Genomic DNA, 12,517 nt, shown 5'->3' with positions numbered 1-12,517 from the left:
AAACTGAAGGCTGCTGAAGGAAAAAGGGCTGTTTCCATGAGTGAAACAGGTAAAAGGGATTAAGAGACAAAACTTCCAGTTATTCAATAGATAAGTCATAGATATTTAATGTACAGCATAGGCTATATAGCCAATTAAATTGCAACAACTTTGTGCAGTGAGAGATGGTAACTAGAGCTATTGAGATGATCATTTTATGATGTATAAGAGCATGGAATCACTATACTGTATACCTGAAATAATATAATATTGTATGTCAATTATAAATCAACAAAATGAAATATTGCATAAACAAAAAATTGTAAAATACCTATGTATAGAAGGAAGAAAATATTACCATAGTGCTACAGCTCTGACAAAATCATCCTAACATTCTCCCCAGTCTTTCTGTGCTACATTTTAAGTTTATGTAACTGCTATCATACTCTATATAAAATTCTGTACTATGCTTAAATTTGACACTGTGTCTATTAATTTTCCAGTGTTGTGGATAGCCTTCACAACAGAGATAGAGAGTCACTGTTAAGGCTACAGAATATTCCATTATATGAATATTCCATTACCCACTTATCTACTGCCCTCTTGTTGGGTATGAAAACAAATACCTAGCTTTACAGACAGTTCAAGTTGAAGTTCAGGCTGAAATGTGGTTTGGGGGATTTGTTTTCTTTCTTTATAAAAATTATGTTTGAATAGTTAACATGTGCACATGATACAAAATTCTGTAAGAACAAAAGAGTATATAGTGAAAACTTCCTCCCATCCCTGTCCCCAGCCATCTAGTTTAGCTCCTCAGATGCTATCACCATTACTAGTTTCTCAAAGTTTTCAAAGACAGTCCATACTGAGTCAGGTGTATATGAATATGAAGATGTATATATAATGTGTGTGATGTGCAGTGGTAGCATACGATACACTCTTCTATGCCTTGCTTTCTTCCATTTGACAATATACCTTATAGGTTTTTCCACATCAGAATATATATCTGCATAAGGATAATGATGCTGATGCTAATGATGAAAAGAACAGAAAAAATAACTAGTTTTTATTAAGTAATGATACTTCCCAAAGTGGAATTGCTAGATCAAAGGGTAGGTGCATTTTTTAAAAAGATTTATTTGTTTTAGAGAGAGAGTGAGCATGAGCAGGGTGAGAGGCAGAGGAAGAGGGAGACAAGCAAATTCCCCACTGAGTGGGGAGCCTGATGTGGGTGAGCTCAATCTCAAGACCCTGAGATCATGACTGAACCAAAATCAAGAGTTGGACACTCAACTGACTGAGCCACACAGGTGCCCCAAATGGTCGGTGCACTTTAAATTTTTTTTCAAGATTTTATTTATTTATGAGAGAGAGAGAGAAAGGCAGAGACACAAGCAGGCTCCACGCAAAGATCCTGATGTGGGACTCGATCCCCCAACTCCGGGATCACGCCCTGGGCCAAAGACAGACACTCAACCGCTGAGCTACCCAGGCGTCCCTGCACTTTAAATTTTAATAGACATTTCCAACTTCAACCATAGGGTTGAATTCTTTGTATTTGCTATTCTCACTAACAATGAAGTCCTCAAGACAACCTTATGAGGTAGATACTATATTTTCCATACTTTATTATTTTTTTGTAAAGATTTATTTATTTATTTTCATTCATTCATTCATTCATTCATTCATGATAGACACAGAGAGAGAGAGAGGCAGAAACACAGGCAGAGGGAGAAGCAGGCTCCATGCAGGGAACCTGACGTGGGACTCGATCCCGGGACTCCAGGATCATGCCCTTGGCCAAAGGCAGGCGCCAAACCACTGAGCCACCCAGGGATCCCCTATTTTCCATATTTTACAGATGAAGAAACTGAGGTACACAGAGAGATTAAGCGACTTACCCAAAGGCACAATGTTAGTAAGTGACAGCATCAGGACTCAAATGCAGGTAGTCTAATTGCAGAGCCCATACTCTTGACTCCTTCATGCCTCTCCTTTGTGCAATCATCACCACCACCTCAACGAAAACTCTCTACCATTAACACTAACTCTCCACCCTCCTCTTCTCCCAGCTCCCACAACTACCATTCTACTTTCTCCATGAATTTAATAGGTACCTCATAGAAGTGAAATTTTATAATATTTGCAGTTTTGTGATTGACTAATTTCATGTAGCACAATGTCCTCATGTTTCATCTAAGTTGTAGCATGTGTTACAATTTCCTTCCTTTTTAAAGCTGAATATTCCATTGTATATAAATGCCACGTTTTGTTTATTCATTCCGTTGTCAATAGACATTTGGGTTGCTCCCTCCAAATGGCTATTGTAAGTAATGCTGCTGTGAATAGAGGTGTACAAATATCTATCCCAGTTCCTGCTTTCATTGCTTGTGGGAATATAACCAGAAGTGGAATTGCTGGATGATAGGGTAATTTTATGTTTCTTTTTTGAGAAATCCTCATACCATTTTCCATAGAAGCTGCACCATTTTATATTCTCATCAGCAATTCTAGTTTCTTCACATCCTTACCTCTTGCCAACATTTGTTATTTTTTGTGTTTTTTTAAATGATAGTCATCCTAATGGGTATGAAGTAGTGAATTTTTCATTTTTAATGTATAAAATTTATTAATCTCTTCCTTTGTGTTTCCTGTCTTCCTCAAAAAGGTCTTTGCTTCTCTAAGGTTACACAAGCAGTCTTCAAATTTTACTTATAAAAATATTTATCAATTCATTTGGTACATTTAGGGCTTTGATCCACCTGGAATTCGTTTTCTATTTGATTTGACACAGGGAGTGCTGTCTTCTTTTAGACTGAGATTTAATGATGCTAACACCTTTCATGAAAGCTCATGCCTTTCCCTTTCCACCACACTGTGTTTTCTGTGGCCTTTTTCCCCCCTCCCACTGTGGGCCAATACTAGGCCACTATTGTTTTAGTATTTCATATCTTAGCGTGCTTTATTTATACTATAAAATTAGGCTTTAGTTTTTCTTAAAAAAAGAAGTCAGTGTGAATAAACAGCCATAACAAAAAATATGTCTCTTTCTCATTAAGCTAAAAAACATTCAGGAGGATTATAGAAAAAAATTTTGACATAAAACTCTTCATTTATGCTTATGTTTCCCAATCTGACCTCTCCCTATCTATGGTTATTCAGTTTGGGTTTTTTTTATTTAGCATTATTTTGCAGGAGGAATGAGTGTCACTGCAGGGATTAAACAGCAGCAAATCTAAGATTTATTGGTTATGACTGGGTCAGGCTCACCTTTCTGTAGAACTCTTAGACCCATACACATCAGAAAAGGACAGAATGTAAAAATAACATTTTTTTCCCTTTCAGGAATTAATGGTTATTTTATTATAATAATGAGATGGTATTTTATTTTTAAAATCACATATGAACACGAGTACTGGAAATATTATTTCCCAGAAATGGATAACTAATGAATTCTTTCCACAACCTACTTTTGTCTTTATATTGAAATCAGATTTAAATAAAAAACTTCTAATTTAAAGGGTTGCCTAAAATTCATTACAATTAGAGATGACTTGCCCTATGAACTCTTCCTATTAGTAATTATTATATCACTAGATTAACCTTCTATTATTAGTTGGATTCTGATTTTACCTACTATACAAATATATTTTCTTCTAAATAAAAGAATCTCCAGATTAACAACCATACAAGCCGATTGCAAATTCGTTGCAAAAATGGTGATGGGCTGATATTAGAGCAATGTTTTAAGGAAAGCAGATCACTTCAATTCACCCTCTTGACCAAAAATTTGCTGGGGTGTAGACTGCACCTCTTACCAAGGGAGAGAGATTTTAGTATTAGTGGCAAGAAAACTTTAAGACAATATAGAAACATTAACAGAGAAAAAAACAATATTCTCCCCACCTCATGCGACTGCACGGATAATTTGATGTGTTTTAGTACAAGAACAGAAAATGGGGATCCCTGGGTGGCGCAGTGGTTTAGCGCCTGCCTTTGGCCCAGGGCACGATCCTGGAGACCCGGGATCGAATCCCACGTCGGGCTCCCGGTGCATGGAGCCTGCTTCTCCCTCTGCCTATGTCTCTGCCTCTCTCTCTCTCTCTCTCTCTCTCTGTGTGTGTGTGTGTGACTACCATAAATAAATAAAAATTAAAAAAAAAAGAACAGAAAATGCATAGAATATGAAGCTTAAAAGTAATTTATGAAAAGGAACATATATAATGCTAAAACGGTCTTTTCTTCCCTCTTTAATAAATGTAAAATAGAATGTTTTATTATAAAATTATAAAGTCTTTGCATCTGAATAGAATTACTCTTTACCAAGTGGTTCAGATGTTTTTGAATGGAACACAAAAGACCCTTTTAAAGATGCAGGAATAATTTCATAGTCAGGGAACTATCTCACCACATATCTTCCTTGTTTTTTTTTTTATGATGATTGAAAATAAACACTTTCTGACATATCTATCATGACTGATGCTGAAAGGGTACCATGTCCCATTTCTATTTTTTTAGACACCATTTTTGAGGTATAATTTATATAGTATAAGATCCACCCACTGTAAGGATGCAATTCAATGATTTTAATACATTTATAGTGTTCTGCAACCATCAACATAATCCAGTTTTAGAACATTTCCATCACCTCCAAAAATTCCCTTGTGCTCACTTATAGTAAGTCTTTGATCCCAACACCACACCCAGAAAACGACTAACCTACTTTGTTTCTACAGATTTGCCTTTTGGGGACCTTTCACATAAGTTTAATTATACAATGCATGATCTTTTGTGTCTGGCTTCTTTCAGTAAGCATGATATTTTTGAAGTTCATCCATTTTGCTGTGTATTTCTTCCTCCAAGGAAATTTCAGAATTAGCTTGTCAAAAAAATGTTTAAAAAATTTCTGCAAAGCTGGTGGGAAAGGCTTTGCTCAACATAGCCTTTAATCACCCCTGTTTGCTTCTTGCTCTGGATTCCTCCATCTTCTGAAGAACTCTGTAAGAATGATTTTAGATTTAGAGCATTTCTGAATATAGTAAAACCACACATACAAAAGTACTTTTTATTAGATAAAACCTTCAGGTCTGGGATTCCCTGAAGATATCAAAAGGTAGGACTGAAGCACAACTCACTGAGAAGATAGAAGGGAAACTAATAAAAGAACATTCTACATGGTCATAGTTGTATTCAGGGTGGTTAGGTTTGTCTTTTTGTTTTATTCCATTTTACTTCTCTTTTGCTTTGGCTCAATTCCTGAAAATAAGTACTTCACAAGTTTTCTGGCAATTATTATAGAAGGTGTAAACAATATTACTCTCTATTTTATCTTGACTATAACAGCATCTCCTTAGACGAAAGTCATCCAACAACCTCTTATCTGGAACATGATGAGGAAGCAAGAATACTTAAAAGAACCAAATAATTATAACAAGGCTATGTTCTAAAATGCATACAACATACCCACAGGAGGTCCCTGATTTTCAGGTCCTCATTAGGATGTATTAGGAATATATGTATTTTTATTTTATACACAGTTCTGACAAGCTTTGCTCCCTTACTGCCCCTACAACAAAAGCAACAGATCACTGAGAGAAAAGGAGAGGGAGACAAAAAGTAGAAAGGGAATCCCCAGGAAGGACTGGTGCTTAGAAGAGGATTTACTACTAAAAGTGAGGAATAACTATTTGATATAGGAGGAGACAGACACAGAGGCCTATGGCCCCTCAGTGAACCCTGGCAGCAACGCGGCATTACAGCACAGAACTGATGATGACTCTATATTTATAAGAAATCTCTTGATGTTCAAACCACCTCCAGTCCTTCCTGGAAAGGTGTATATAACCACTAACATAACTAAATAAGCCATCAAGCACTTTGGTTTGCTATATCCTATTACTAAGGCAACAGCATATTATACTGTATACCAGAGTAAAAGCAGTATATAGCTTTTTGATAATTATCTATTAAAATGGTTAGAAATCTCTTGCAAATTTTCCTGCTTAAAGGAATATATTTTAGTCCTCTGGACTATGCTTTTAAGTATGAATAGCTGATTCCCTGATATTGCTGGAAATGCAGCATTTCTCTATTTCTTTTTACCTTTTTTTTTTTTTTTTTTTTGGCCTGTTCTCACCAACTGACAAAAATTAAGATGCTAGGCTAATCTTTGGAAGATTGTAACTCCATTTGTGACCAGCTATTACAACATTTAAAGTTCATTCTATAAACAAGTTATGGGTTATTGTTGGGTAAGTTACATTTGCAATAAAGTAAACATCTTATGAATTAAACTGGTTATGTAAAAACATTTTTTTATTACTAAATGAACAGCATGACTTAGATCTGAAAATAAATATTAGGGAAGTTGGGTTTTATTGAGAACATTGGATTAACAGTCCAGAGAAGGAGCTCTAGCCCAGCCAAGCACTCATTCTACAAATTTGCGTGTGCCTTTCAAACTGTTGGAACTACAGTTTCTTCATCTAAGAAGTAAAAGAAAACTCCATACACACAGAGCTACACATACTGGTATATTACCTCATCATTCTTACCATCAGTGTCTTCGTCTGGAAAAATGGGGATGTTAGTAACATCTGCCGAACAGAATATTAAAGGAAGTAAATGACTCAACAGCCATTAGCTTTTAGGAATAACATGTTCATTTTTGTAGAGATTTGGTCTTTTTCTCCTGAAACACATTTTTACTTCCCTAGGCATTATAATTTACAGAGATGTATTTCTGGTTGATACTATGTAAAGCTGCTTCTGCTCTTCCCAAACATCCTTTCCTCCAACTACTACAGTCATGTTAAAAAAAAGAAAAAGAAAAAGAAGATGCTCTGCATACATAATTTCTTTGTAGGCTCCTAAGAAAATAAACCCATGAGGTAGGTACTGTTACTATGCCCATTTTACAGATGAGAAAACTGAAGCTTAGATATGCCCTGACTTGTCTGAGGTCACAGGGCTGGGAAGAGAGGGCTGGAGTTCCATCTAGAAAATTGTAGGAGGCCAGGCTGACCAGAGCTGGGAAGGGCTGCAGCAGAAAATGAGGTTGTCTCGGGGCACAGACCTGGTCTGGAGGATGTGGAAAGCTGAGCAGAGCATTTATATGTGATGTGGCAAAAAGAGAAGCATTAGAAATTTTTGAGCAGGGGAGAAACTGGGACAAAATTGATATTTTTATTTTTTTTTTAATTTTATGTATTTATGATAGTCACACAGAATGAGAGAGAGAGACAGAGACATAGGCAGAGGGAGAAGCAGGCTCCATGCACCGGGAGTCTGACGTGGGATTGGATCCCGGGTCTCCAGGATCGCGCCCTGGGCCAAAGGCAGGCGCTAAACCGCTGCGCCACCCAGGGATCCCAGAATTGATATTTTTAAATAATCAACCTTAAAACTGTCTATCTATGTTCTACGCAAATAACAGCAACTAATTTTTATTGAACCTTAGTAAAGCTCTGCTCTAGACCTCTGCAAATATTTGCTCATTTAATCCTTATAACAACTCTTTAACAGGTAGACACTGTCATTTGCTCAATTTTAAGATGAGAAGACTGAAGCTCAGGAAGATGCAAACACTGAACACTGGCAGTGATGGAGCTAGGCTCCACACGCAAGCAGCCTGCCCCAGAGTGCACAGTGTTAACCTCTTGACACAGTGCTTTTGTCAATAGACTGACCCCGCAGGCTGGACATATAAGCCTGCCATAGGCTGCTGCAGTAGCCAGACTGAGGTGATAAGGACTTGGATTTCAGGGGAAGCGACAAGAATGGAGAAAGATTTTGAAAGAAAAGTTCATGGAAAAAAAAAAAGAAAAGAAAAGTTCATGGACTTTCTGGACTAACTAAATACTTGGCAGGATTAAAAAGAGGGGTAAGCAAAAAAAAAAAAAAAAAAAAAAAAGAGGGCTAAGCTAAGCTGAAAATGAAACCAAAGTTTTCATTCCCTGGGAGAATCACGGAGCCTCTGAGGAATACAAGGAGCGGCAGAGGAGCTGGTCTGGAGGAAACTACCACTGAAGTGGAGGGAGTGTTGAATTCAGGGTAGTGCCAGAAATGCTAGGCAGACGGCTGCAGCTGACAACAATGCTCAGAGAGCAGATGGGGCTCCAGAAAGAGATGTCAGGGCCTTCAGGTAAGAGAAACTTTATTTAAAGGAAAACAGGTAAACTCTCCATGAAAGAGAGAGTAAAGAAAGTGAAAGAATATGGCTCTAAGTCTATGTAACTACTACATAGGGAGGTAAGAGGAAAAAGCAAGACAGACAGGCTAATGCACACCAGTGGCTGTGATGCACCAGTGCCATGCAGTGTCCTACATAACTTAGGAGAGCAACCTGTAAGGTAGCTGTATTGCTCCTAGAGTTGGAGAAATTGGGAGTCAAGACATTTAGGGGTCTTAACCATAATCACCTAGCAAGAGTGATGTAACTAGCATCTGAACCTAGTCCATGCAACCTCAAAGTCCTTCCCTTTCCATAAGAAAAAATGTATGGAAAGGTGAACCTGCCCGGCATAGGTGAGGGCTAGGGGCTGGAGTCTGGGAGAGGAGCACAGTACATGAAGCCCAAGAGATAAACCAGAATAGGAAGGTTTTGTTTTGTTTTATTTAAATATTTTACTTATTTATTCATGAGACACAGAGAAAGAGAGGCAGAGACATAGGCAGAGGGAGAAGCAGGCTCCCTACAGGGAGCCCGATGTGCGACTCGATCCCAGGACCCTGGGATCACACCCTGAGCCAAAGGCAGATGCTCAACCACTGAGCCGCCCAGGTGTCCCCAAAATAGGAGTTTTAAAGGCTATGTCATGTCTAGGAATTAAAGGGCCAGTGAAAGCTTTTCAGCAGGAAAGTAATATAAGGATCATTTTTTAAGACAGAAATATAAACAAGTAAGCATCTGCCTTCAGCTCAGGTCATGATCTTGGGGTCCTGGGATACAGCTCTGCATCAGAGCAGGGAGCCTGCTTCTCCTTCTCCCACTGCCCCTCCTACCACTAGGGCTCGCGTGTGTGCATACACACTTTCTCTCTCAAATAAATAAAATCTTAAAAACAAAAAAAAAAAAAAAAAAAAAAAACATGGGCTGGCTTTGTTCTGTTTTCTTCAACTCCTAGATGGACCTCAGAGGGTTTAATGGGAAGGTCTGTGTATGTAACTAGCACAGTACCTAACACTTAGCTAGTGGGCCACATTGTTATTTTTACTCTATCAGTTTAGTATATCTGCCACACTGAAGGAGAGAAATAAGCATCCTACAATTTCTTAAACATTTTCTGATTTAATCTTTTGAAGCATATTCTGGTTCTAAGATTCTTAGTCCTAAGTATTACAAAATAGAGGCTTTAGTCTTATGCACAGTTAGGATTGACATAGTGGAATATTAATTATCAAACTCTTTGATAATTAATAAAAATAATAAAAATAAAAATAAACTCTTGATAATATTAATTATCAAAGAAATAGGTACTCTTTAAAATGAGGAAAACCAGAATGAAAGAAAATACCCTTATTGTTTTGTTGTTGTTGTTGTTGTTGTTTTTACTTAAGTTGTGGAATTGTCTTCAACTTCAGTTATTAGTGCTTATAATGTAACAGACACCAGGAATGGTCTTTAAAGAATTTTAGATAATGGTTGAGAAGGTCAACTTTTGTCCTTTCTCAGATTCTGCTCATCTTGTTAGCATCTTCTGGTCTTGTTGGGGGAGCTAATACATTTTGGAATCCGTAACTTCACATAAAGAGTTTTTGCCAAATTGGCATTTTTATTTTTTACCTAGGGTGACCGTACTTGTTTACAAACATCTGGGAGAAAGGATGGATTAATTGTGTTTAATCATTACGGGAAGATGTGTAACAAGATGCTGTAAGCAAAGCTTTTAAGCTTCAAAATATGACTACAATTTAGTTTATGTTCAATTATTTTCATAAGTCATTCATTAAAAACTAGTAGCCTTTTTTTTAAGCTTGAATTCATTACTCATTTCCCTTTCTGGATTCTCTCCAAACTACTTACTGGATTTTGAGCATTTAAAATATCTGTAGAGGGGATCCCTGGGTGGCGCAGTGGTTTGGCGCCTGCCTTTGGCCCAGGGCGCGATCCTGGAGACCCGGGATCGAGTCCCACGTCGGGCTCCTGGTGCATGGAGCCTGCTTCTCCCTCTGCCTGTGTCTCTGCCTCTCTCTCTCTCACTGTGTGCCTATCATAAATAAATAAAAATTAAAAAAATAAAATAAAATAAAATATCTGTAGAGCAAATTAAGGATAAATCTACTTGTCACAGCTTTCATTACAATTGCTTTAACAACCTTAGTTTATTTTCTGTTTACCTGAAATTCTGATTTTGCTTTTAGTTTTAGAGGGTATCAAAATGTCTCTATTAATTTAACAGGCACAGACAAATATGAAATATTTTCATTTCTCATAAAAATTAGACCTCTTTTGTGGAAGGATACATAGAATATATTTTGGGACTGCCCAATTAAGCAAATAAAAACAAAACTTTTCTGTTACTTGGGAATATATTATGCATAAGTTAAAAGACCACTGGAAACTAAAAACACAGATATAACTGAATTTTTTCAAGAATGGCCTGATTATTTCTCAAAATAGAATAGGCTCCAATTTAAAAAAATGCAATGAAGATAGAATATAGGACAATGTCATTGCCTTCTTCTTTCTGCTCTGAAAATGGTTTATGTGTCCAAGTAAAACTTAATCATTTTATTAAGAGGAAACTTGAGGGCAGCCCAGGTGGCTCAGCGGTTTAGCACCTGCTTCAGCCCAGGACATGACCCTGGAGACCCGGGATCAAGTCCCACGTCAGGTTCCCTGCATGGAGCCTGCTTCTCCCTCTGCCTGTGTCTCTGTCTCTCTCTCTGTGTGTATCTCATGAATAAATAAATAAATAAAATCTTTAAAAAAAAAAAGAGGAAACTTGAATTAAGTGGTCTGTGGACCTTTATGAAACTGTCCCTTTTGAAACTCAGAGATTGACAAATTACTTGACAAAATTACTGAGATCAGAAATTTTGTTGCTGCTTCTTAATATTTTTTCAACAAAGAAACTGAGAATTAAAATACAGAAGAGCATATATAATAATATTATGAAGATGGACAGAATGTGATTTCTCCTATGTACAATTATTTCTAATAAACTAGCTCCCTTTTATTTGTTATTTTTTTCATTTTTTTAAATTTAATTTAATTTTATTTTTTTAATAAATTAATTTTTATTGGTGTTGGATTTACCAACATACAGAATAACACCCAGTGCTCATCCGGTCAAGTGTCTCCTTCAGTGCCCGTCACCCATTCACCCCCACCCCCCGCCCTCCTCCCCTTCCACCACCCCTAGTTCATTTCCCAGAGTTAGGAGTCTTTATGTTCTGTCTCCCTTTTTGATATTTCCCACACATTTCTTCTCCCTTCCCTTATATTCCCTTTCACTATTATTCATATTCCCCAAATGAATGAGAACATACCCTGTTTGTCCTTCTCCGATTGACTTACTTCACTCAGCATAATACCCTCCAGTTCCATCCACGTTGAAGCAAATGGTGGGTATTTGTCGTTTCTAATGGCTGAGTAATATTCCATTGTATACATAAACCACATCTTCTTTATCCATTCATCTTTCGATGGACACCGAGGCTCCTTCCACAGTTTGGCTATTGTGGACATGGCTGCTAGAAACATCTTGGTGCAGGTGTCCCGACATTTCATTGCATCTGAATCTTTGTGGTAAATCCCCAACAGTGCAATTGCTGGGTCGTAGGGCAGGTCTATTTTTAACTCTTTGAGGAACCTCCACACAGTTTTCCAGAGTGTCTGCACCAGTTCACATTCCCACCAACAGTGTAAGAGGGTTCCCTTTTCTCCACATCCTCTCCAACATTTGTTGTTTCCTGCCTTGTTAATTTTCCCCATTCTCACTGGTGTGAGGTGGTATCTCATTGTGGTTTTGATTTGTATTTCCCTGATGGCAAGTGATGCAGAGCATTTTCTCATGTGCATGTTGGCCATGTCTATGTCTTCCTCTGTGAGATTTCTCTTCATGTCTTTTGCCCATTTCATGATTGGATTGTTTGTTTCTTTGTTTTTAAAGATTGTATTTATTTATTCATGAGACACAGAGAGAGAGAGAGAGAGGCAGAGACACAGGCAGAGGGAGAAGCAGGCTCCATGCAGGGAGCCCAACGTGGGACTCAATCCCAGGTCTCCAGGATCAGGCCCTGGGCTGAAGACGGTGTTAAACCGCTGAGCCACCCAGGCTGCCCGTTCTCTTTTATTATGTTCTGTTTAAAATTGACTGTGATTCTATAACTGTTAAACTAGTATCAGATAAACCTGTAAGGTCATTAGTCTGAAGTCATAATCAAGAACATTCCTTTTTTTTCTTTTTCTTTTTTTTTTTTTTTTAATTCATGAGAAACACAGAGAGAGAGGCAGAAACACTGGCAGAGGGAAAAGCAGGCTCCCTGTGGGGAGTCCAATGCAGGACCTGATCCCAGGACCCTCGGATCATGA

The 12,517-nt window shown here is 37.7% G+C and overlaps 1 protein-coding gene across 6 annotated transcripts in view; it reads left to right on the top strand.

Annotated features, from left to right (window-relative positions):
• The window catches only part of PLGRKT (plasminogen receptor with a C-terminal lysine), a 55,503-nt gene that overhangs the window by 34,376 nt on the left and 8,610 nt on the right, over positions 1-12,517 (top strand). The window contains exon 1 of one of the 6 annotated variants that reach the window (XM_055309966.1): positions 6,821-6,869. The exons of the other annotated variants lie outside the window; for them this stretch is intronic. Within the exon in view, the coding sequence (XP_055165941.1) occupies positions 6,865-6,869 (5 nt within the window). The 5' untranslated portion in view covers positions 6,821-6,864. Of the gene's footprint in view, positions 1-6,820; positions 6,870-12,517 lie in introns of those variants that run through there. 6 annotated transcript variants of the gene reach the window in all.

Source organism: Nyctereutes procyonoides, unplaced genomic scaffold (assembly GCF_905146905.1).
Source record: "Nyctereutes procyonoides isolate TBG_1078 unplaced genomic scaffold, NYPRO_anot_genome, whole genome shotgun sequence".
NCBI lineage: Eukaryota > Metazoa > Chordata > Mammalia > Carnivora > Canidae > Nyctereutes > Nyctereutes procyonoides.
Note: the sequence above shows the minus strand (reverse complement) of the source record. Positions and strands in the feature narration are given on the sequence as shown.